Here is a 25,102-nt window from a genome sequence, read left to right as displayed (position 1 = left end):
AGAAGTATGATGTTGTGGCGATCAGTGAAACATGGTTGCAGGAGGGTTGCGTTTGGCAATTAAATATTCCAGGATTTCATTGTTTCAGATGTGATAGAATCGGAGGGGCATGAGGTGGGGGTGTTGCATTGCTTGTCAGGGAGGATATCACAGCAGTGCTTTGGCAGGATAGACTAGAAGGCTCGATTAGGGAGGCTGTTTGGGTGGAACTCAGAAATGAGAAAGGCTTAGCAACACTTATAGGGGTGTATTATAGACCGCCAAATAGGGAACGAGAATTGGAAGAGCAAATATGTAAGGAGATAGCAGATATTAGTAGTAAGCACAGAGTAGTAATTGTGGGTGATTTCAATTTTCCGTACATAAACTGGGAATCACATTCTGTTAAAGGGGTGGATGGTTTGGAGTTTGTAAAATGTGTGCAGGATAGTTTTTTGCAGCAATACGTAGAGGTACCTACCAGAGAAGGGGCAGTGTTGGACCTCCTGTTAGGAAATGAGACGGGTCAGGTGACGAAGGTATGTGTTGAAGAGCACTTTGGGTCTAGTGATCACAATGCCATTAGTTTCAGTATAATTATGGAGAAGGTCAAATCTGGACCAAGGGTTGAGATTTTGGATTGGAGAAAGGCTAATTTTGAGGAGATGAGAAAGGATTTAAAAGGAGTGAAATGGGACATTTTGTTTTATGAAAAGGATATAATAGAGAAATGGAGGATATTTAAAAGTGAAATTTTGAGAGTACAGAGTCTTTATGTCCCTGTTCGGTGGAAAGGAAAGAATAATAATTTGAAAGAGCCGTGGTTTTCCAGGGAAATTGGACACGGTTCGGAAAAAGAGGGAGATATACAATAAATATAAGCGGCAGGGAGTAAATGAGGTTCTTGAGGAATATAAAGAATATAAAAGGAATCTTAAGAAGGAAATTAGAAAAGCGAAAAAAAGATATGAGGTTGCTTTGGAAAGTAATGTAAACGTAAACCCCAAGGGGTTCTACAGATATGTCAATAGCAAAAGGATAGCGAGGGATAAAATTGGTCCATTAGAGAGTCAGAGTGGACAGCTATGTGCTGAGCCGGAAGAAATGGGGGAGATATTAAACAATTTCTTTTCTTCGGTATTCACCGAGGAGAAGGATATTGAATTATGTGAGGTAAGGGAAACAAGTAGAGTAGTGATGGAAATTATGAGGATCAAAGAAGAAGAGGTACGGACACTTTTGAAAAATATAAAAGTGGATAAGTCTCCAGGTCCTGATAGGATATTCCCTAGGACATTGAGGGAAGTTAGTGCAGAAATAGCAGGGGCTATGACGGAAATATTTCAAACGTCATTAGAAGCGGGGATGGTGCCGGAAGATCGGCGCATTGCGCATGTTGTGCCTTTGTTTAAAAAAGGTTCTAAAAGTAAACCTAGCAATTATAGACCTGTTAGTTTGACGTCTGTGGTGGGAAAATTAATGGAAAAGATACTTAGGGATAATATATATAATTACATGGATAAACAAGGCCTGATTAGAAACAGTCAACATGGCTTTGTGCCTGGAAGGTCATGTTTGACTAATCTTCTTTAATTTTTTGAAGAGGTTACCAGGGAAATTGATTGGGGCAAGGCTGTGGATGTTGTCTATATGGACTTCAGTAAGGCATTTGACAAGGTTCCACATGGAAGGTTGATTAAGAAGGTTAAATCGTTGGGTATTAATAGTGAGGTTGCAAGATAGATTCAACAATGGCTGAATGAGAGATACCAGAGGGTAATGGTTGACAACTGTATGTCAGGTTGGAGGCCAGTGTCTAGTGGAGTACCCCAAGGATCTGTGTTGGGTCCACTGTTGTTTGTCATTTACATTAATGATCTGGATGATGGTGTGGCAAATTGGATTAGTAAGTATGCAGATGATACTAAGATAGGTGGTGTAGTTAATAATGAAGTAGATTTTCAAAGTCTACAGAGAGACTTGGGCCTTTTGGAAGGGTGGGCTGAAAGATGGCAGATGGAGTTTAATGCTGATAAGTGTGAGGTGCTGCATTTTGGTAGGACAAATCAAAATAGGACGTACAGGGTAAATGGTAGGGAATTGAGGAATGCAGTGGAACAGAGGGATCTGGGAATAACTGTGCATTGTTCCCTGAAGGTGGAATCTCATGTGGATAGGGTGGTGAAGAAGGCGTTTGGTATGCTTGCCTTTATAAATCAGAGCATCGAATATAGAAGTTGGGATGTAATGTTAAAATTGTACAGGGCATTGGTGAGGCCGAATCTGGAGTATGGTGTGCAGTTCTGGTCGCCAAATTATAGGAAGGATGTTGACAAAATGGAGAGGGTACAGAGGAGATTTACTAGAATGTTGCCTGGGTTTCAGCACTTAAGCTACAGAGAGAGGTTGAACAGGTTGGGTCTTTATTCTTTGGAGCGTAGAAGGTTGAGGGGGGACTTGATAGAGGTTTTTAAAATTTTAAGAGGGACGGACAGAGTTGACGTGGGTAGGCTTTTCCCTTTGAGAGTGGGGAAGATTCCAACAAGGGGACATAACTTCAGAATTAAGGGACAAAAGTTTAGGGGTAACATGAGGGGTAACTTCTTTACTCAGAGGGTGGTGGCTGTATGGAATGAGCTTCCGGTGGAAGTGGTGGAGGCTGGCTCGATTTTATTATTTAAGAGTAAATTGGATAGGTATATGGATGGGAGGGGATTGGAGGGTTATGGTCTGAGAGCAGGTAGATGAGACTAGGTCAGAGAAAGTGGTCGGCGTGGACTGGTAGGGCCGAACGGGCCTGTTTCCGTGCTGTAATTGTTATATGGTTATATGTTATATGGTTATATGGTTATTGTCTATTGTCTATACTACAACATTATGGTTTAAACATGTGAGTGATATAAACCAGAGCACTACAGACTTTTGGTTATTGAGTAGAGCTACTACTCGCAGAAAAAAAGCTGGTTTTATGTCTGGTTATGGCTGCTTTGACAGTCTGGAGTCGCCTTCCAAAGGGAAGTGCTTCAAATAGTTTGTGGCCAGGGTGAAGGGGTCAGAGATGATCTTGCCCGCTCGCTTCCTGGCCCTTGCAGTGTACAGTTCGTCAATGGGGGGAAGGTTGCAGCCAACAACTGTCTCAGCTGATCGAACGATTAGTTGCAGCCTCTGGATGTTGTGCTTGGTGGCTGAGCCAAACCAGACCATGATGGAAAAGGTGAGGATGGACTCAACGATGGCAGTATAGAATTGGACCATCATTGCCTGTTCTCCAGGGATGCTGCCTGACCTGCTAAGCTGCTCTGGCACTTTGTGACTTTTTGTGCTTTTTATCCAGTTTACCTCTCTAAGTCTCCAATGGGGATGAGAAGCATTCACAGGAATTGACTGAAGAGCCAGAATTGATTTGTCTTGTACTTTTTGGCCAGGGAGACACCTGAAGATTTACTGGGTTTTTTTAATAGATGCTGGTCTTGCAGCTGTATTAAAATAGCTTGGCGAGAATAATGACTGATTATAATTCCCTGATTTTAAACTACTTCTTCACATGTTGGTATGAATGAATGAATGAATGAATGAATGAATGAATGAATGAATGAATGAATGAATGAATGAATGAATGAATAAGTTTATTGGCCAAGTATGTGCATATACAAGAAATGTGCCTTGGTGCTCCGCTCACAAATGACAACACAAACATACAGTTAACAATTAAGAATAAAGCATAAACACATCAAAACAATAAGGATACAACATTACGGTCTAAACATGTAGGTGAAAATAAACCAGAGCAAAAAAGAAACTACAGACTTTGGTTATTGAGTCGAACTACCACTTGTGGAAAAAAGCTATTTTTATGTCTGGCTGTGGCTGCTTTGACAGTCCAGAGTCGTCTGCCAGAGGGAAGATTAATTGACATTCTGGCAATGCCAGAGCCATTCCCTTTTACTGAGTTCCTTTTCACTGCCTGATTCTTGCAGAGGACTCTGTATTTCCTTCTTGTCAAAGTTGACATTTTCCGTCAAGTGCAAAACAATTTGGTGAAAGCACAAATACATGCCACATTTGTGCCATTTGCCATTTCTGGAAATGAACTAATTTCTCATTGTGTTTCACAGTAGACACATGGGATTGCTGTCCTGAAGTTTAATAAAAGTCCTGCAGTTGGAATAAAAATGGTGTTTTAACCAGAACTGGGGCCATCTCTCAAGAACTCTTAAGAAATACATTAGAAGGACATCTTTAACAGAAAAATACTCATTGGCTATCCAGTTTGTCCACAATATATACAGGTATAAAACAGGCATTTTTAAGAAGATGAATAGCCAAAAAAGCAACAATATCACATACACATCATTTATTATAATTCTTTCACTACAACAGAGAAACAAATTTAAGTAAACCTTGATATGATCTATGCTTTATGCTCTGAGTTTTTCTCGTAGTTTCTTTCATAATACTATTACTTTTTCAAGCAACAAGCGTACTTTCTTAATCCAAATTTCCCAATAATTATTTCCTAAAACTTGGCATACAATTCCTTCAAAGAAGCAAATAATTGTCCTCTATTATGTTTATCCATTTATTTCTTTAATGTATATAAATTCCTTCTTTAAAATTGCTGAGTAATAGATCATGCATCAATACATTCTGTAATTAATTTTTCAACTCTGTACTATAGCATAGAGAAAATCTCACATTAATCTGATTAAGAAAAACCCATTAAAAGTTACATGTTATGAATAAGTGCACTTCCAAATCTAATGGTATATCAGCTGTTTAGGTGTGGTGATCAGTGGCCTCTCCTAAACCACCTACTGTCCATTTAAATAATACCTACAAACATTCATAATCCAATCAGTTGCTTCACACCCCTTACAATTATGTACAATAGGCTGAGAAATGCCATTGGACCTAATGTCCCTGAAGTTGCAGCTCACCCACCCATCATCCTATCCCACCCCATTACTTCCAACCTCTTAGCCACTTGCAGATCTTGACATGGTAAAATGAAAATCATTGCTATGAACACGCAAATGTCATACTGGGTTGAATAGTCAGATCTGTTAATGTCACCACAATAATTGGTATCACCTAAAGCCATCAACACTGAGTGCTGAATGGCTGGAAACTGCCGAGAAACCTCCATGGGTTGGGCAGAGAAGCAACCAGGTGTGCGGTACTAGGTCTTGCCTCCAAAAAAAGAAATGCTACCAAACAGCAGATGCCATGATGGACCGGGCTGAGGTTTTAGTCTGGACCACTGATGGGGCATCCCAAAAAGCATATGGATTGAAGCTCCTGAACCCAACCTGACTCTTACCCCTTCCCCCACCCCACTCCCCTCACTTGAATCAGCCTATTTTGTGAGATGCTGAGTTTTTCTAGAACTTTGTATCTTCGTTGACTTCAAACAAACTCTGTTTCTGCTTTCTTTTAGGACCATCAGCTAGGCCAAGAGACAGAAGTTGCTAAATGGACACTGCAAGTATTTTTGTGCCAGCTGCCTGGGCCATTGTGATCAAATGAAATGTGAAGTTTGAAGTTTACAGCCAGTGGGTAGACTGGATGCAATATTTGCCATTACTTGGCAAATGCCAATGACAACAACCTCTGGTAAGAAGTTGCTGCTTCTGTAGGGTGAAGTAGTCTGAGCACTCAACATGGTATGGAGCATTCCCTAACATTGCTCAAATTTGAGAGGTGTGACAGGGAAATAATGTGTTATTCAACCCAGTGAAATATGAAGGAGCATTAATATTAGAGGAAATCAAACTCTTCTTTCATTTGGGAAGGGATGAGGCCAAGACAATATGCTATAAAATCATGGCTATTGCAGTTGATCGGTCTTATGTTTTGGTTCACGAGTGGGGAAAAAAGCTGGCCACTTTTAATAAAGATGGAGATGCCTTAAGTAATTCGAAACTGAATATTTGCACAACCTTAAGATGACAGTTTAAGCTTCGACTTCTCTGATGTTCCCCATCACTTGGAATAACAGCCGGGTGGCGTGTGGTCCACACTTCCCCATTGCCCTTGGCAGCATGTAAAGGACTCTGGCCGTGCTTGCACTCTGCTGCAGCTCCGTTGCCGCGATGAGCGAGCAGCGGCCGGTGCCTCATCCCAGCGCTCGGCTGCAAGGGCATCTGCCGCGTCCGAGCCCTGGGCTCTTCCACCAATCCCAGCACGAGGGTGTGCGCGCGTGGCCGGCGCATTGGAAGGAGGAAGTCGAGCGGGGAGAGATGTACAGCTGCAGGGACTCCAAGTGCTGCCTGCACATGGAGCAGGAACTGCCGGGCTGTGTCTGCCGCCAGCGACCAGGGATCCAGGTAAGGGAAGAACGGCCACGCAACTCGTCCAACTTTGCCCGAAAGTTCGCCCCACACCGCGTAAAACTGGCACATTCACACACACACATCCACGCAGGGACTAAAATGCTGTGGGATTGTCAATTGCAACAAAAAATAATGCGGAAAGTCTGATTGTATTTTGCCATAGTTTGTTGGGGCACCTGTTAGCCTGTTAAGCTTTGCTGTCATCGCTGCCTCGAATCGCCTGTGACCGAAATGACTTCGGAGGCCCATCATTCGCAATCTGAATAGAGTTTTATATCTATATATCTATCTATCCATAACTTTTGTTGGGGTGTTATTCATAAAACTTTGTAGCGCTGCAGAATCCCGAAGCACATTACTGCGTATGTCAAAGCTGTTGCGATGGATTAGTTTCCATTGTAATTTATTGTCAGAGTTTGAATGCTGAATTATATGACTTCGTAATCTATTGGAATATTTTTTTTGCAGTGAGAAACTATTATGCGGTGTTATCGTTTATTAATTCAGTTCAGAAGCTGGCACACTTGTTCATGTCCCAGCGCTGGTCGAGGAATTTGCATACCACAGTGGTGCGCTTCTCTCTCCCCGGGATGTTTCACTTCTGAAAGTTTCGAATAAATGTAATTCTGGAGATTAATTGAAGACTTGTTTTCTCCCCCATTAGAATCGCTAACATGCACGGTCTAGAGAATGAGGAAGGTTAGTTGAACTATCTTGAGGAAGTTGGATAAAACAACTTCTGTTTTTCAGATGTGGTATAGAGAACTTTATTCGATCGCTAATTTCAACAAATTTGCGACTTATATTTATTTGCGGCCACGTGTAATTGTTCCAGATTGTCAAATAAATTGGGCGAACCTTCGCATATGAAAGAGGAGGCTCAATTTGCTCCATTCCTACGGAGAATTTGAAAAATAATAATGTTGTGTAAATTAGTCATTTCAGAATTATATAGGATTGGGGTGTGCAGCAGGAGGAACTCATTTATTTTGAAGGCTTGCTATTAGCCAAATTAGTATTCAGGTATTTGCATAAATCTTTATTTATCTGGATGGATTGGGGGAGGTTGGTGAACCTTAAATTGAACATTGGGTATTGGAGGTACATTTTGGAATTTGGACATTAAAATGAACATTGGGCATTGGAGGCACATTTTGGAATTTGGACATTAAAATGAACATTGGGCATTGGAGGCACATTTTGGAATTTGGACATGTTGGACATAAGTTTGTAAATTTTGGAGTTCAAATTTGTTATTTGATAATCCTGATAACGAATTGCATTACTGGTTTTGCAAGATTTCCTTTTGTAACTGTTGAATATGACATCTCTGGATGTCAATCATGGGAACTTGCAATCCTGAAAAAAAAAACTGTAAATTATTTCCACCCCACTGAACGTCAACCCACCCCCCCCCCCCCCCCCCCTCCCTCCCTCCCCCATTCTATGCTGTTCGCCATTGCTCAAAACCAGTGTTCATAAAGTGCCATTACAGAAGGGTAACAGCTTCCCATCATTTGTTCCAAATCTGTGGAGCCATCTGTCAGTAAAACAGGAAGGCACGGGTTCCCTTTCTCTCCTTGGTTTGTTTCGCTATTTTAGGGAGATTCACTTCTCCCTATGTAGGAGTTAACTGACAAAATTGGTCACCGAGCCTTCCTGAAGTGAGGACAGAGTCTAAAGCTGCGTTTCTGCCCATCTGCCGTTGTATGAGGTGTATTCATTATTAATCAAGGCAGAACTGATGCTGCTCAAATATGCAGTCCTGCTTGGGTAAATGAGACATTCTTCTGTAAATTGCTTCATTTTTGATTGCTGATTGTACAAGTGTCACAAAGCTGACTCAAGGTTCATCGATGCATGCTCAGTAAATTAGAGAGAACATAACTATAGATCAACCAGAGAATGAATTCTGTGCTTCTCTTCACATACAATGACCTAGGGCCATTTAATTTTCTGCTTAATTTTGTTGCAGTCAGTTTGCATTTTTGGGTTATTATGGAGTGGGAAATTAACAATAAATAACAAATTTTGTCAACCTCTGCCTATAATGAAATTTCTATAAATCTTTATAATCTGCGAAAGAACAGGATCTCCTTGTCAGATAGTAATTTACAGGTTTTTTTCAAGATTATTTGAAACTGAAGGGAGAAGGGAATATCTTTCCATATCCGTTAGTGAGTTAGAATAGTAAGCAGTTTCATTATCATCTATCTAGTAACTCGCCACATCATTCCTTTCCTCACCACAGAGTGCCAGCAGAATATGGAAACTGAAGAGGCACAGGACATTTCCCAGCTGTCAGGTGAGACAGGTAAATGGCACTTATGTATTTGCTCCAAACTCTTATACAGTTATCTCTCAGACATTAATACGTGTTTGCACTTGAAATTCTCAATGTTTTGTGCTGTTTTTTAGGAAGTTAACTGCACAAGTTTTATGCTATAGCACACAAGACAGTTGAACTTTCATGAACTGTTGTAGTCAGGGTGGAGAAGACACACCCACAGCCAACTTCTTCGATAACACTTTTTTAGGCCGATGCTAGGCTTGCAAAACCTAATAATCCATATTCAGGATACTTATCTACAATTAAGGTTTATTATAAAAAACAGGAATTGTATCAGTAGCACAGACAGAAACAGTACATAATGGATAGAGGAACTTAAAGGAATGACTCTTGGGATTGATTGCACAATATGGAACAAAACAAAATTCTTTCTTTGTATGAATGTAATTCTTGTGTTATTTGTATTTTGTAATCCAGCCATATTGTATTTTTCCCAATAATATATAAACAAAGGAAGCATTTTGAGAAATAGTTATGTTGAGAGCAAGAAATTACCTTAGTTTAATTTTCATATTTCCCTTGATAGTTATGTAGCTTAAAATATATTTTCCTCATTAACTTTATATATATTGAATGAATAAAGTTTATTCAATTATTTGCTTTTTAAATATTACCTGTTTAGTTCTTTCTGGTTGAGGCTTGCTTCTCAGCACCCTGAGTAGAATTTTCTCACATATGTGGCACAAATATGAAACATTAAATGCAATGACTCATGTCACACATCCACCCCCACATCTAGACTACATTATCTGCAATAACGTTCCACATTAGCCACTGATGTTCTTGAGTGCCAAATCCTCACATTCACAAACATGAAACATGCCTGTCCTCAACGATATCAGCCATTCCATTTGCTAAACTGTTACTATTACATTTTTTTGTGTGACGACCATAGAAAAATGAAATAAAATTACTAAATAACGTATTTTTCAACAAAAAAAACTGATTGGTTACCTTTAAAGTGAGGCCACATAACCTGAATGGAAGTGTATGATGTGTGTCACTGTAATTGCAATTCAGGTCATTTCCAATGTGGCAATTATTCCCCTCAGTCCAGGTTCCTCCCAACAGCTGCTTATCATCTCATCCTGTACTTAATGACAGCTGTTCAGCTTTCTGTCCAAGTCTTTTAAAACAGCCATGTATTTCCTGGTTCAGGTCTTTTTTAGGACCAGCATCTACTCCAAAGTTCAATAGCTTGCAGGTGGATCCCTCTGCAATCTACTTCCACAGGAGTGAACTGTGATAAAAAGCCCCTTGGTAGATTTTGATCATGATTCTGGTTTACATCCTGAGATGGATTTCTGTAAGAGAGTACAAAAATTATGAATTTAAAATTTTAAATCAAATATTGGAACAAGCAGAGCACCTGGCCATGCTCATGGAGCACCAAGATGTTAAATATAACAGGTAACATTGGAGGTCAAGCAGCTCTTGTGAGAATCTTCAGAAACATGATTTCTCCCTCCACAGATGCTGCTTGACCTGCTGAGTATATCACGATTTTCTGTTTTATTTTTGATTTCCAGGAACTAGAGTCTTTTGCATTTAGCCATTGACTTTGGGTATCCAAAGGGCAAAACAACTCGAGTATTTTTCCTAAACACATATTAGCACATATCTTTTCACTAAGTATATTCTCTATTGCCTTCTACTTCTAATCGTTTTTATTCCTTTCTGGCCTACAAAAGACCATCTTTCATGACCTCAGGATGTGCTAAATTGATGTATTTGTCATTTATTATCTTTTAAAATGAATGTTCTCTATTGAAAAATGAAAGAAAACAAATGATGTCAAAAAAGACATTGGGCTAGATTCCTCGTTGAGCAGCATAATGTCATTTTGTTAGATTTCCATAGAAGATGAGAATTTTCATTGAAGTTTGTCTTTTGCAAATCTGTGCCCTCTGCAGCCAACCAGACTGATGAATAATAAGCATGGCAGATTCTGAACTAGGAAGTGTTAATTAGAATAATGAATTCAATGTCAAATCAGGTGCGGGAAGTAAAATAAAGAAAAGGAAAGAAAGAATTAATTAAGAGAGAGAAGGGGAAAAAAAGCATGATTGGTGTCTTAAAGATCTTTGAACAAAACCTTAGAAGCTGAAGGAAGTAGACTTCATATTTTTAAAGGATAAATTTCAATTCCTGAGAAACAATTAAAACAACACATCATTAAAAGAGTACCCTGACAGGAATGCTGGTAAAATTTGTATAAGATGCCACTTTTAATAATTCATTTAATACCAGAGACCAAGATGTTATTTTTGTACAGTTAATAAAGAAACAAAATATCTCTGATGGCTTATGTTAACGGTAATATTTTTGAATGAAGGACCTAGCACTAGAAGGTGGAATTAGGTTAGGGACACTTGTTTGGTCTTTACAGGCTCAATGAACCAAATAGTCTCAATCCATGCCATAAATGTAATATGTTTTTATTATTGCTATGATTGCAGACAGTATGGAAGTCTGCATTGGACATTATTCCATCTTTTCTTACAACAATCTTTCAGTGAGGCTGGCAGCATTTCTAATTCAATACAGCTAAAGTAAATATGCCAACCGTGTATGTATTTGTCAGAATTTGCTGTCTGATTCGCACATAAATAGCAAAGAGTTGTGATCAACTCATCATTTCTATCATAGCAAATTCCAGACTACTCTTACTTTAGCTGCATTGCATTGGAAATACTGCCAGCCTCACTGAAAGATTGTTGTAAGGAAAGATGGAATACCTTCCAATGCAGATTTTCATACTGACTGCAATCATTGCACTAAAAAACAAATAAACAACATATTTGAATCGTTTATTATCCACCACATTAACCATTCACTTATTCCAGCATCAGCAGACCATGAATGGTTATGTTACCTCAGCAATCCAATCTACGTACTTGCCATGGTTTTCTTATCAAAGCCTCCCAAGTTGGCAATTCCCGCCACTGAGGGTAATGGCAATAGGCACACATCTACAACTCCATTTCTAAGTAATATACAATTCCACATTAGTTCCATTTCTACCATTCTTCATTGGCCTCAGATCAAAATCTTGGAATTATTTTCCTTCCTGCACCCTCACCATGTAGACTGCAACATTTGTGAAGGCAACTCATCACCAGTTTCTCATGGGTAATCTTCTCAAGCAATGTCTAAATTTCATGAATAAATAAAATTTCAAATATATTGTTGAAAGAATAATTATAAATACAGTGTCAACAAATTTTATAGTGAGTAATTTAATGTGACCAAGATTAATCCGCAACCAATTTCAAACCGAGCTCAACAGTAACTAATTTGATGTTTCTCACAAAGTTAATTTATCACAAATTAAAATTTTGAATGTGGAACAGGTATCAACATTTGTGCAGGTACAGGATTAAATTCATAGAAGGAATTCTGTGTTTTCGGAACTGCACTGCACTGCACTGTGACATACTTTTTCAAAGATTCTATTTTGTCTTTTTGCGGCAAGTTTTCCTGTTATGTGGTGTGAAATTATGTACATTACATAGAAGAGTGAAGGGCAACATTTGCCTCCTCGTTAAATGAATTTTTCTCAACTATTCTTAAAGTCTTACCTAAATTTATTTCACAAATACTTGCGCAGAGAACCAAAAGCATTGGAAGACTTGAAGATGCAGTGTACACTTTTTTACTTGTAGTAAAGCAATGGGAAGAGTAAAGGCCATTTGAAACTCTGTGCTTGTTTATATCAACAGTTATTATTCTTCATATTTAGGTATGTTTAGATTTAGTAACGTGAATGAGAAAGAGTTAGTTGAATGTAAACCAGTGTCAGAGCAGGCAACTATAGTTCCTCGAGTCAGATCTGCTATTCAGTGAGACCATGGTTAATCCAATTAAAACCTCAAGTCTACATTCCCAACTGCACCTGCTAACCTTCCACCCATTTGGCTACTTGCCTCTGCCTTAAAACATATTCAAAGTCATCACAGTGGTGTAATTAATAGGTTCTGGATCAATCCTAATCTCCGGTGTTATTTGTGTAGAGTTTGCATGTTCTCTGTGGCTGAATGGGATTCTTCAGGGTGCTGTGGTCTTCTTCTTTCATGTCCATCATCTACGTTTCAAATGTTGACATCGCTGTCATCGTCCGTCCTGAAAAGGGAGCAAGCTTCCGGCGACAATCAGTGGGAGCCATTACTTGCTACAATAGATGATGATGGTAGCAAAATTAGCTCAGGATACTTCCAGTTTCCAGCCCCGCGACATGGACACTCCTGCTATAGGGCCAGGGTGCTGTGGTTACCTTCACAATGCCAAAGATGTGAGGGTTGGTAGATTTATAGACCACTATTAATTGTTCCTGGTTTATAGTTAGGTTAATGTAGGGAGAATAAAACAGGATTAGTGTAGGACTAGGGTAAATGGGTAATTGATGATTGGCATGGACGAGGGCCATAAAGCCTATTTTTGTGCTGTATGTTTGTATGGCTTTATGACTGCTTTAGCAAAAGCATTTGAGGACTGAATTTCCAAATCTTGACCACCTTCTGAAAGAACAAATTTCTCTCCTATGTGCTTAAATAGATATTCTTTTTATTTTAAACATTGACCTCGTTCTGGATTCTCCCACAGAAGGAAACATCCTCTCCACATTGAGCCTCTCAGGACACATTTGGATTGGGTATGTTTCTGGGAGAAAAGATAGACATTCAGGAGGAGATATAAGGGTTCACACCCAATAAAGGAAAGTAAAACACAAAATCTAGACCTCAGTGGATGTCATGGAACACGTGGTGCAAGATAGGGTAAAAAAAGACGGAAAACTTGTTACAAACACTGAGAGCTTAACACTGCAGCATAACTAAAGGATGCAGTGTTGAAACTAAAAAGGAAGTTCAGAGTGCCTATGCAGAAATATTTGCAGGTAAATTCATGGAAAAGCAAAGGGAAAGACTAACCCAAGAGTAGTTACTAGCAGAGACCAAAGCAGTTAGTTAGGAGGGGCACTGAGTTTAGTTTAGTTTAGAGATACAGCGCGGAAACAGGCCGTTCGACCCAGCAAGTCCGCGGCGACCAGCGATCCCCGAAAACTAATGCTATCCTACACATACTCGGGACAATTTACAATATTTACTGAAGCCAATTAACCTACGCACAAATGCGTCTTTGGAGTGTGGGTGGAAAAAAGAGCACCTGGAGAAAACCTACACAGGTCATGGGATGAACGTACAAATTCCATACAGACCGCATCCGTAGTCAGGATTGACCCAGGTACAAAAGCTTTTAAATTACGATGTTGCCTCTGGCTTCAAGGTAAAGGTGGATGATATGGGCATTGACATTAATAAAAATAATGCAAAGTAGCATAATGAACATAGAGAGGACATTCAAGGGTTTTAATGCCTAAAAATGTTCCCAGGCCCATATAAAATACATGTCAGTTTCCAAAAGAAAGCCACTGAAGGCTCCAATGATAATATTCTAGTTCTGGAAAACTGCAGCCATCTTGCAGAGAACATGAAGACTGATAAGATGGAGCCATTATTTAAAAGGGAAGAAAGTCAGAGGATCAAATAGTCGAAGAAATTCAGAGGATCAGCCTAGATCAGCATTTAGACAGTCAGGGTTAAATCAAGACAGTCAGCATGATTTAATTAAGTGGACGTCATGTGTGACCAAGTTAGTTGAATTTTAGAGGTGGTAATAATGAGGGTTACATACAACATGCTGGAAAGACGTAAACCACCATATGTGCATCTATTACCCAAGTTGAAAAAGTTAATGTTTCAATTTCAATCATCAAGCATCAAGCAGAATAATATTGAGATTAGCTTTATTAACATTTGGTGAATTAATTTCCAGGTTCCGTATTAACCAGGCATGGACCTGTTTTTCACCTGTCTCATTCTCTTCTCAACCCGTATTCCAACTCATATCATGGAGTTTGGCTTACCCAAGATGATTAACGTTATCTCAAACCTGGCATGAGCATGGGCTCTCTTGTTTTTACGTCTTTGCTCTTCTCCTTTGAAAAAAATGGTCTTAACATGTACTCATTAAATTAGAGTTGCTCAAGTCAAACATATATTGAGAGACAATAAATAGATCAAACTCATAGTAGTTTTACATGGCAGAAAAGGGAATAAACTTTGTATTAGATTCCTCCATTTTAACTGCTTCAGAGGATCAAATAAATCACAAAATACATGTATTTTATATAACATTAATTTTAAGTAAGGAAAAAACAAATGATGGATTGGATGATTTAGGAAATCATTATATTCAGACCATAAGATCAAACCTGCTTCATGCAGAAACAAGGAACTGCAGATGACGGTTTAGACAAAAAGACGCAAAGTGCTGGAGTAACTCAGCGGGTCAGGCAGCATCTCTGGAGAACATGGATAGGTGACATTTTGGTCGGGACCTTCTTCAGATGAAACGTAATTTATCATGTCCTCCAGAGATGCTGCCTGACCTGCTGATATACTCCAGCACGTTGTGTCCTGCTTCATGCAGAATGGTTTTAGCTTTTTACAATCCACTGCTGTTTTTGACATCAGAGGCCAGATTGTACCATCCTCCATTGTTCAGTGTGTCTATGATTTCCCCCTCTGCCCACTGCAACAAGAAGCACAGGACATGCTCAAATTTAGAAGTTGGATGTTATACATCCGACCTCCCTCTTTGAGTCTTTGAGAAGTGGTGTTCAATCACACAAGGCAAAAGAACCAGATACATTTTGTATCTGGCCTCTAAATGTTATGCTGGTTTACCTGATACAGTCCCACTCATTTAAGAGGGTTCACCAACCAAGACAGTTAAGGTAGGTGACACAAAGTGCTGGAGTAACTCAGGAGGTCATTCACCAAAGATGCTGCCTGACCTGCTGAGTTACTCCAGCACTTTGTGTCTTTGTTTTGTAAACTAGCATCTGTAGTTCCTTGTTTCTACATTCAAAAGATGAGTGATTTTCTTTTTCTTTATTAAATGAATTTTTTTTTTTGTAAATCAACTATGTTTTAAATACATTCATTGTTAATAATATTATTTTTAAACATTGTAAATTTTGAATGTTTATAAATGTATTTCAACAGTTGTAAGGATATTTGACATGAGTATAGTTAGGGTGGGTTTTGAGGTTCCACCACTTGAGATCTACTCGCTCTTCATGGAATGCTTCATTTCAAGTTAAACCTCTTGCTTAATCAGACATGTGAAACCTGGAAAGGTTAGTGTAGCTGGTTGAATAATGTCTGAATTGTAGGGTGGGAGGGGGGTGCATGCCTACAATAGCAATCTGTTTTCCATATATGTATTCAAGGGAGAGTTAGATAAAGCTCTTTGGGCAATTCTGAATTTAGTGTTGTCCAATGAGCCAGTTTTAATAAGGGAATTCAAGGTAAAGGTGGTAGCGACCATAATATGATTAGTTTATGATTAGTTGCAATTTGAGAGGGAGCAGGTTAAATCAGGAATGTCAGTGTTGCAGTTGAACAAAGGGGACTATGAAAGCATGAGAGAGGAGCTGACCAAGGTCGAAAAGAAAAGGATCCTAGCAGGAATGACAGTGGAACAGCAATGGCAGGAATTTCTGGGCATAATCCAGAAGATGCAGGATCATTTCATTCCAAAGAGGAAGAAAGATACTAAGGGGAGTAAGAGGCAACTGCGGCTGACAAGGGAAGTTAGAGATGGAATAAAACTAAAAGAAAAGATGTATAACATTGCAAAGAGTAGCAGGAAGCCAGTGGATTGAGCAACTTTCAATGAACAACAGAAGATAGCAAAAAGGGCAATACGGGCTGAAAAGATGAGGTACGAAGCGAAGCTGGCCAAGAATATAAAGAAGCACAGTAAAAGCTTCTTTAGGCATGTTAAGAGAAAAAGATTAGAAAAGACAAATGTGGGTCCCTTGAAGGCAGAAACGGGTGAAATTATTATGGGTAACAAGGAAATGGCAGAAGAGTTGAACAGGTACTTCGGATCTGACTTCACTAAGGAAGACACAAACATTCTCCCAGATGTACTCGTGGACAGAGGATCAAGGGAGACAGACGGACTGAAAGACATTTGCATTAGGCGAGAAATAGTATTGGGTAAACTGATGGGACTGAAGGCTGATAAATCCCCAGGGCCTGATGGTTTACATCCCAGGGTACTCAAGGAGGTGGCTTAAGAAATCGTGGATGCATTGGTGATCATTTTCCAATGTTCAATAGATTCAGGATCAGTTCCTGTGGATTGGAGGGTAGCTAATGTTATCCCACTTTTCAAGAAAGGAGCGAGAGAGAGAAAACAGGGAATTTTCGACCAGTTAGTCTGACATCGGTGGTGGGAATGATGCTGGACTCAATTATTAAAGAAGTAATAACGGTGCATTTGGATAGCGGTAAAAGGATTTATGAAGGGGAAATCCAGCTTGATTAATCTTCTGGAATTTTTTGAGGATGTGACAAGTAAAATGGATGAAGGAGAGCCAGTGGATGTAGTGTATCTAGACTTACAGAAACCCTTTGATAAGGTCCCACACGGGAGGTTGGTGAGCAAAATTAGAGCACGTGGTATCGGCGGTAGTGTATTGACATGGATAGAGAATTGGTTGGCAGACAGGAAGCAAAGAGTAGGAATAGACGGGTCCTTTTCAGAATGGCAGGTAGTGGAGAGTGGAGTGCCGCAAGGCTCGGTGCTGGGGCCGTTACTATTTACAATATATATTAATGATTTGGATGATGCCACCCAGCTTTGTGTCATCTGCAAATTTGCTAATGTTACTTTTAATCCCTTCATCCAAGTCATTAATGTATATTGTAAATAGCTGTGGTCCCAGCACCGAGCCTTGTGATACCCCACTAGTCACTGCCTGCCATTCTGAAAGGGACCCATTTGCTTTCTGTCTGCCAACTAATTTTCTATCCATGTCAGTACCCTACCCCCAATACCATGTGCTCTAATTTTGCCCACTAATCTCCTATGTGGGACCTTGTCGAAGGCTTTCTGAAAGTCAAGATACACTAAAGTCAAGATGCTCTCCCCTGTCCATTTTCCTAGTTACATCCTCAAAAAATTCCAGAAGATTAGTCAAGCATGATTTACCCCTTCATAAATACATGCTGACTCAGAACGATCCTGTTACTGCTATCCAAATGCTCCACAATTTCGTCTTTTATAATTGACTCCGGCATCTTCCCCACCACTGATGTCAGACTAACTGGTCTATAATTTCCTGTTTTCTCTCTCCCTCCTTTCTTAAAAAGTGGGATAACATTAGCTACCCTCCAATCCACAGGAACTGATCCTGAATCTATAGAACATTGGAAAATTATCACCAATGCTTCCACGATTTCTAGAGCCACCTCCTTAAGTACCCTGGGATGCAGACCATCAGGCCCTGGGGATTTATCAGCCTTCAGTCCCATCAGTCTACCCAACACCATTTCCTGCCTAATGTTAATTTCCTTCAGTTCCTCCGTCACCCTAGGATCTCTGGACACTAGAACATCTGGGAGATTATTTGTATCTTCCTTAGTGAAGTCAGATCCAAAGTACCGGTTCAACTCGTCTGCCATTTCCCTGTTCCCCATAATAAATTCACCTGCTTCTGTCTTCAAGGGACCCATATTTGCCTTAACTATTTTTTCCTCTTCCTGGTTGGCAGACAGGAAGCAAAGAGTAGGAATAAACGGGTCCTTTTCAGAATGGCAGGCAGTGGAGAGTGGAGTGCTGCAAGGGGCTGCAACTATTTACAATATATATTAATGATTTGGATGATGGAATTAGAAGTAACACTAGCAGGTTTGTGGATGACACAAAGCTGGGTGACAGTGTGAACTGCGAAGAGGATGTTAGAAAGTTGCAGGGTGACTCGGACAGGTTGAGTGAGTGGGCAGATGCATGGCAGATGCAGTATAATGTAGATAAATGTGACTTTATCCACATTGGCGGCAAAAATAAGGAGGCAGATTATTATCTCAATTGTTTCAGATTAGGTAAAGGGGATGTGCAGCGAGACCTGGGTGTCCTTGTACACCAGTCGCTGAAAGTAAGCGTACAGGTACAGCAGGCAGTGAAGAAAGCTAATGGCATGTTGGCCTTCATAACGAGAGGATTTGAGTACAGGAGCAAAGAAGTCCTTCTGAACTAGTATAGGGCCCTGGTGAGACCACATCTGGAGTATTGTGTGCAGTTTTGGTCTCCTAATTTGAGGAAGGATGTAATTGCTATTGAGGCAGTGTAGGTTCACGAGGTTAATCCCTGAGATGGAGGGACTTTCATATGAGGAAAGATTGGAAGGACTGGGCTTGTATTCACTGGAGTTTAGAAGGATGAGAGGGGATCTTATAGAGACATATAAAATTATAAAAGGACTAGACAAGCTAGATGCAGGGAAAATGTTCCCAATGTTGTTGTCCGGAACCAGGAGACACAGTCTAAGAATAAAGGGGAGGCCATTTAAAACTGAGGTGAGAAGAAACTTTTTCACCCAGAGAGTTGTGAATTTGTGGAATTCTCTGCCACAGAAGGTAGTGGCGGACAATTCACTGGATGAATTTAAGAGAGGTAGATAGAGCTCTAGGGGCTAGTGGAATCAAGAGATATGGGGAGAAGGTAGGCACAGGTTACTGACTGTAGATGATCAGCCATGATCACAATGAATGGCGGTGCTGGCTCGAAGGGCCAAATGGCCTCCTCCTGCACCTATTTTCTATGTTTCTAGTGTATCTAGACTTTCAGAAAGCCTTTGATAAGGTCCCACACGGGAGGTTGGTGAGCAGAATTAGAGCCAATGGTATTGGGGGTAGGGTATTGACATGGATATAGAATTGGTTAAACAATAGACAATAGGTGCAGGAATAGGCTATTTGGCCCTTTGAGCCAGCACCACCATTCAATGTGATCATGGCTGATCATTCACAATCAGTACCCCGTTCCTGCTTTCTCCCCATACCCCCTGACTCTGCTATCTTTAAGAGCTCTATCTAGCTCTCTTTTGAAAGCATCCAGAGAATTGGCCTCCACTGCCTTCTGTGGCAGAGAATTCCACAGATTTACAACTATTTGACTGAAAAAGTGTTTCCTTATCTCCGTTCTAAATGGCCTACCCTTTATTCTTAAACTGTGGCCGCTGGTTCTGGACTCCCCCAACATTGGGAACGTGTTTCCTGCCTCGAACGTGTCCAATCCCTTAATAATCTTATATGTTTCAATAAGATCCCCTCTCATCCTTCTAAATTTCAGTGTATACAAGCCAAGTCGCTCCAATCTTTCAACATACGACAGTCCCGCCATTCCGGGATTCAATCTAGTGAACCTACGCTGCATGCCATCAATAGCAAGAATAGCCTTCTTCAAATTTGGAGACCAAAACTGCACACAGGTGCGGTCCAGTACTCCAGGTGCGGTCTCACTAGGGCACAGTACAACTGCAGAAGGACCTCTTTGCTCCTATACTCAACTCCTCTTGTTATGAAGGCCAACATTCCATTGGCTTTCTTCACTGCCTGCTGTACCTGAATGCTTCTTTTCAGTGACTGATGCACTAGGACACCCAGATCTCATTGTAGGTCCCCTTTTCCTAACTTGACACCATTTAGATAATAATTTGCCTTCTTATTCTTACCACCAAAGTGGATAACCTCACATTTACCCACATTAATCTGCAACTGCGATGCATCTGCCCACTCACACAACCTGTCCAAGTCACCCTGCAACCTCACAGCATCTTCCTCACAGTTCACACTGCCATCCAGCTTTGTGTCATCTGCAAATTTACTAATGTTACTTTTAATCCCTTCATCCAAGTCATTAATGTATATTGTAAATAGCTGCGGTCCCAGCACCGAGCCTTGCGGTACCCCACTAGTCATTGCCTGCCATTCTGAAAGGGACCCATTTATCCCCACATTTTGCTTTCTGTCTGCCAACCAATTTTCTATCCATGTCAGTACCCTACCCCCAATACCATGTGCTCTAATTTTGCTCACTAACCTCCTATGTGGGACCTTGTCGAACGTTTTCGGAAAGTCAAGATACACGACATCCACCGGCTCTCCCCTGTCAATTTTCCTAGTTACATCCTCAAAAAATTCCAGAAGATTAGTCAAGCATGATTTACCCCCTCATAATTACATGCTGACTCGGAACGATCCTGTTACTGCTATCCAAATGCTCCACAATTTTGTCTTTTATAATGGACTCCAGCATCTTCCCCACCACCGATGTCAGACTAACTGGTCCATAATTTCCTGTTTTCTCTCACCCTCCTTTCGTTAAAAAGTTGAATAACATTAGCTACCCTCCAATCCACAGGAACTGGTCCTGAATCTATAGAACATTGGAAAATGATCACCAATGCGTCCACAATTTCTAGAGCCACCTCCTTAAGTACTCTGGGATGCAGACCATCAGGCCCTGGGGATTTATCAGCCTTCAGGCCCATCAGTCTACCCAACACCATTTCCTGCCTAATGTTAATTTCCTTCAGTTCCTCCGTCACCCTAGGATCTCTGGCCACTAGAACATCTGGGAGATTATTTGTATCTTCCTTAGTGAAGTCAGATCCAAAGTATCGGTTCAACTCGTCTGCCATTTCCTTGTTCCCCATAATAAATTCACCTGCTCTGTCTTCAAGGGACCCATATTTGCCTTAACTATTTTTTTTCCTCTTCCTGGTTGGCAGACAGGAAGCAAAGAGTAGGAATAAACAGGTCCTTTTCAGAATGGCAGGCAGTGGAGAGTGGAGTGCTGCAGGGTGCTGCAACTATTTACAATGTATATTAATGATTTGGATGATGGAATTAGAAGTAACACTAGCAAGTTTGTGGATGACACAATGCTGGGTGGCAGTGTGAACTGCAAAGAGGATGTTAGGACGTTGCATGGGGACTTGGACAGGTTGAGTGAGTGGGCAGGTGCTTGGCAGATACAGTATTATGTAGATAAATGTGAGGTTATCCACTTTGGTGGCAAAAATAAGGAGGCAGATTATTATCTTAATCGTGTCAGATTAGGTAAAGAGGAAGTGCAACAAGACCTTGGTGTCCTTGTACACCAGTTGCTGAAAGTAAGCGTGCAGGTACAACAGGCACTGAAGAAAGCTAATGGCATGTTAGCCTTCATAACGAGAGGATTTGAGTATTGGAGCAAAGAAGTCCTTCTGCAGTTGTATAGGGCCCTGGTGAGATCACATCTGGAGTATTGTGTGCAGTTTTGGTCTCCTAATTTGAGGAAGGACGTCCTTGCTATTGAGGCAGTGCGGCGTAAGTTCACAAGGTTAATCCCAGGGATGGAGGGACTGTCATATGAGGAATGATTGGAAAGACTAGGCTTGTATTCACTGGAGTTTGGAAGGATGTGAGGGGATTTTATAGGGACGTATAAAATTATAAAAGGACTAGACAAGCTAGATGCAGGAAAAATGTTCCCAATGTTGGGGGAGTCCAGAACCAGGGGACACAATCTAAGAATAAAGGGGAGGCCATTTAAAACTGAGGTGAGAAGAACCTTTTTCCACCCAGAGAGTTGTGAATTTGTGGAATTCTCTGCACAGAAGGCAGAGGAGGCCAATTCACTGGATGAATTTAAAAGAGAGTTAGATAGAGCTCGAGGGGCTCGTGGAATCAAGGGATATGGGGAAAAGGCAGGCAGCACAGGTTACTGATTGTAGATGATCAGCCCTGATCACAATGAATGGCGGTGCTGGCTCAAAGAGCTAAATGGTCTCCTCCTGCACCTATTTTCTATGTTTCTCTGTTTCTAATGGAATCAAGGGATATGGGGAGAAAGCAGGAACAGGGTACTGATTCTGGATGATCAGCTATGATCATATTGAAAGGCGGTGCTGACTTGAAGGTCCGAATGGCCTACTCCTGCACCTATTTTCAATGTTTCTATATTTACCTTTATGCATTATCATTTTATGTTAAGGTAGACACAGTTGGCTGAAGGGATAGTTTCCATACTGTATGAATTTGACTCGGCCACCTTTATTCCTTCTCTATCCCTTTCTAGTCCTTCCCTTTAATACTTTTTACTTTTGTATAATTTTACTTATCTCCTTTTACACTATAATTAAAACCCAAGTATAATTTGAATAACAGAATAATTTTAGGTTGGATTTGAATGATTGCATGATTCCCTTGGCATCCTCTCAAGTATATACCCTGTTAACCAGTTTAAACATTTTGATGACTGGAACACTTTGCTCATGAATTGGCTATAATTTAAATTAATTCTTGAAATGTGTGTAAACCAATAGTCATTGTTTTTCTTTCACTTAAACTGATTAGATGGGAAATTATTGAAGTTATTTGTATATAAATGAGTTCAAAAAAAGAATTTTGTATATAATATTTAACGTAATAAGAACTCGAGGAGTTGAACGATTACATTGATATAGACTAAAAAGAAATAGAAAGGGAAAAAGACTGACTGTGTCAAAGTCATACTGCGTGGAAACAGGCCCTTCAGCCAATTGTGTTTACATTAACAGAAAATGATAATAGAGAAAATAAAGTATGGGAATAAATAAGCCGTTTGTATATTGGTCAGCCTCTACATACTGAGAGGCCACTAGGCTCAGGAGGAGGTCCTCAGCTATTTACATGGGACTGTGCATGACTCCCAGAATCAGCCCACTCCTCCATCAAGGTCCCTCAAGGTCCCCGTAAATCTGCACTTAACTCACTTGCTCTGTACATCCTCAAGTTGGATACTGTGATCTGAATGCTCAATAGACATCTGCAGGCAGGAGGGTGCACAGTTCCTTCATCTAGAACACCCCTGAAGACATACAGAACACAAAGCTGGAGATGGACCTCTGCTTTCTGTTAATGCTGTTATTTTAACCACTCACTAATCTCCCCAACATTCAGAGAAATTAAAAAATCAAATCACTATTTAAATTTAGAATAAAAGGAATGATGTAAAACACATCTAAGTAGTTTGAAATAATTGAAAATCTTTAAAATTGTGAAAAAAAGTTGTGCCTTCTTACTTATCTTTGAATCTGCAGCGTTAGAATTCCGTACTGTATTCAGCGGGGAGAGAGGGGGGGTGGGGGTCAGAGTCCATGCCAGGCATGATGGGAGCAGGATTGGAGAGGCAATTTTCCATTGCATTACTGAGAAATCGCTGGCATGGGGATTAAGAGGTGTCCAGAAATAAAGCAATGTCACATTTTCAGACTCTTAAATCTGTCACTCAGTCCTGGAATTAAACCTGTGTATTCAAGTCCAGGATTGAAGTTGTGATGACTCAAATCCTGTGGTCCCCTTCAGAATTGCCAGCAACAGATAATAGTTGGCAAGAGACAACAATTGCCCTGAGGTGTGTTAATAACAAAGGGAAATAGACTTAATATATTCAAATTTGCTGATAAAACTAACTAAAATGAAAGGTGATCTTTTGGAAACAGAATGCAAAGAGCCAGGAATGGATTGGTTAAGTGAAATAGAAAGTATTTGGCAGATTATAATGTGAGAAAAAATTGAGGATATCCACTTTAGTAAAAGCATAGAAATTGCCTGGAAATTGCATTCCATTATATTGAAAACTGGTTTAACCCAGTATACAGAATGAATTTTTTGAGTAGTTAAGATGGGCAGAGAAATGGCAGCTAAAATTTTATGAGATGATGCATTTTGGGAGGACTAATAAAACTAGGCTATACACAGTGAGAGGTATGTAGGAGCCGAAGGACCTTAGTGCATATGATATGCATTCAAGAGAGAGCTAGATAGAGCTCTTATGGATAGCGGAGTCAGGGGGTATGGGGAGAAGGCAGGAACGGGGTACTGATTGAGAATGATCAACCATGATCACATTGAATGGTGGTGCTGGCTCAAAGGGCCGAATGGCCTACTCCTGCACCTATTGTCTATATGGCCCAGGATCTCTGAAAAAGGCAGCACCATAAGGCACGAGGAAGGTATACAACATACCTACCCATTATTACCAAGGCATAGAATATAAGGGCAAAATGGTTATAGGACAACTGTATTAAATATTGGTTAGACATCTGCTGGAGCACTGTATGTGGTTCGGCTTGACACTCGATAGGAAGGATGTGATTGCACTGGAATGTATATAGAGGATGTTGTCTGGGATGGAGAGTTTGCAGAAATGTGGAGAGGCATGAGTGGCTGGGTTTGTTTTCCATGGAGTGGAGATGTTGACAGGGAACTTGATTAAGGTACTGTAATTGATCAGAATAAACAGAATATAACAACAGAGAAAGTGCAGACATAAAAGAAGTCTGCAAGGCCTGCAACAAGGTAGATAGGAAGTGTAAGAAAATAACTGCAGATGCTGGTACAAATCGAAGATATTTATTCACAAAATGCTGGAGTAACTCAGCAGGTCAGGCAGCATCTCAGGAGAGAAGGAATGGGTGACGTTTCGGGTCGAGACCCTTCTTCAGACAGATAGGAAGATCAAGAATTCATCCTTAGTATTTGAGAGGTCCATTCAA

General features: G+C 40.3%; 1 protein-coding gene across 1 annotated transcript in view; it reads left to right on the top strand.

The window, feature by feature from the left end:
* The first annotated feature begins 6,285 nt into the window (after window positions 1-6,285).
* The window catches only part of ikzf1 (IKAROS family zinc finger 1 (Ikaros)), a 91,925-nt gene continuing 73,108 nt past the window's right edge, over window positions 6,286-25,102 (top strand). The window contains exons 1-3 of the mRNA XM_078418714.1: window positions 6,286-6,305; window positions 6,976-7,010; window positions 8,563-8,625. Of these exons, the coding sequence (XP_078274840.1) occupies window positions 6,986-7,010; window positions 8,563-8,625 (88 nt within the window). The 5' untranslated portion in view covers window positions 6,286-6,305; window positions 6,976-6,985. The remainder of the gene's footprint in view (window positions 6,306-6,975; window positions 7,011-8,562; window positions 8,626-25,102) is intronic.

The sequence above is a fragment of the Rhinoraja longicauda genome, chromosome 2, assembly GCF_053455715.1.
Source record: "Rhinoraja longicauda isolate Sanriku21f chromosome 2, sRhiLon1.1, whole genome shotgun sequence".
NCBI classification, from domain to species: domain Eukaryota; kingdom Metazoa; phylum Chordata; class Chondrichthyes; order Rajiformes; family Arhynchobatidae; genus Rhinoraja; species Rhinoraja longicauda.
Note: the sequence above shows the minus strand (reverse complement) of the source record. Positions and strands in the feature narration are given on the sequence as shown.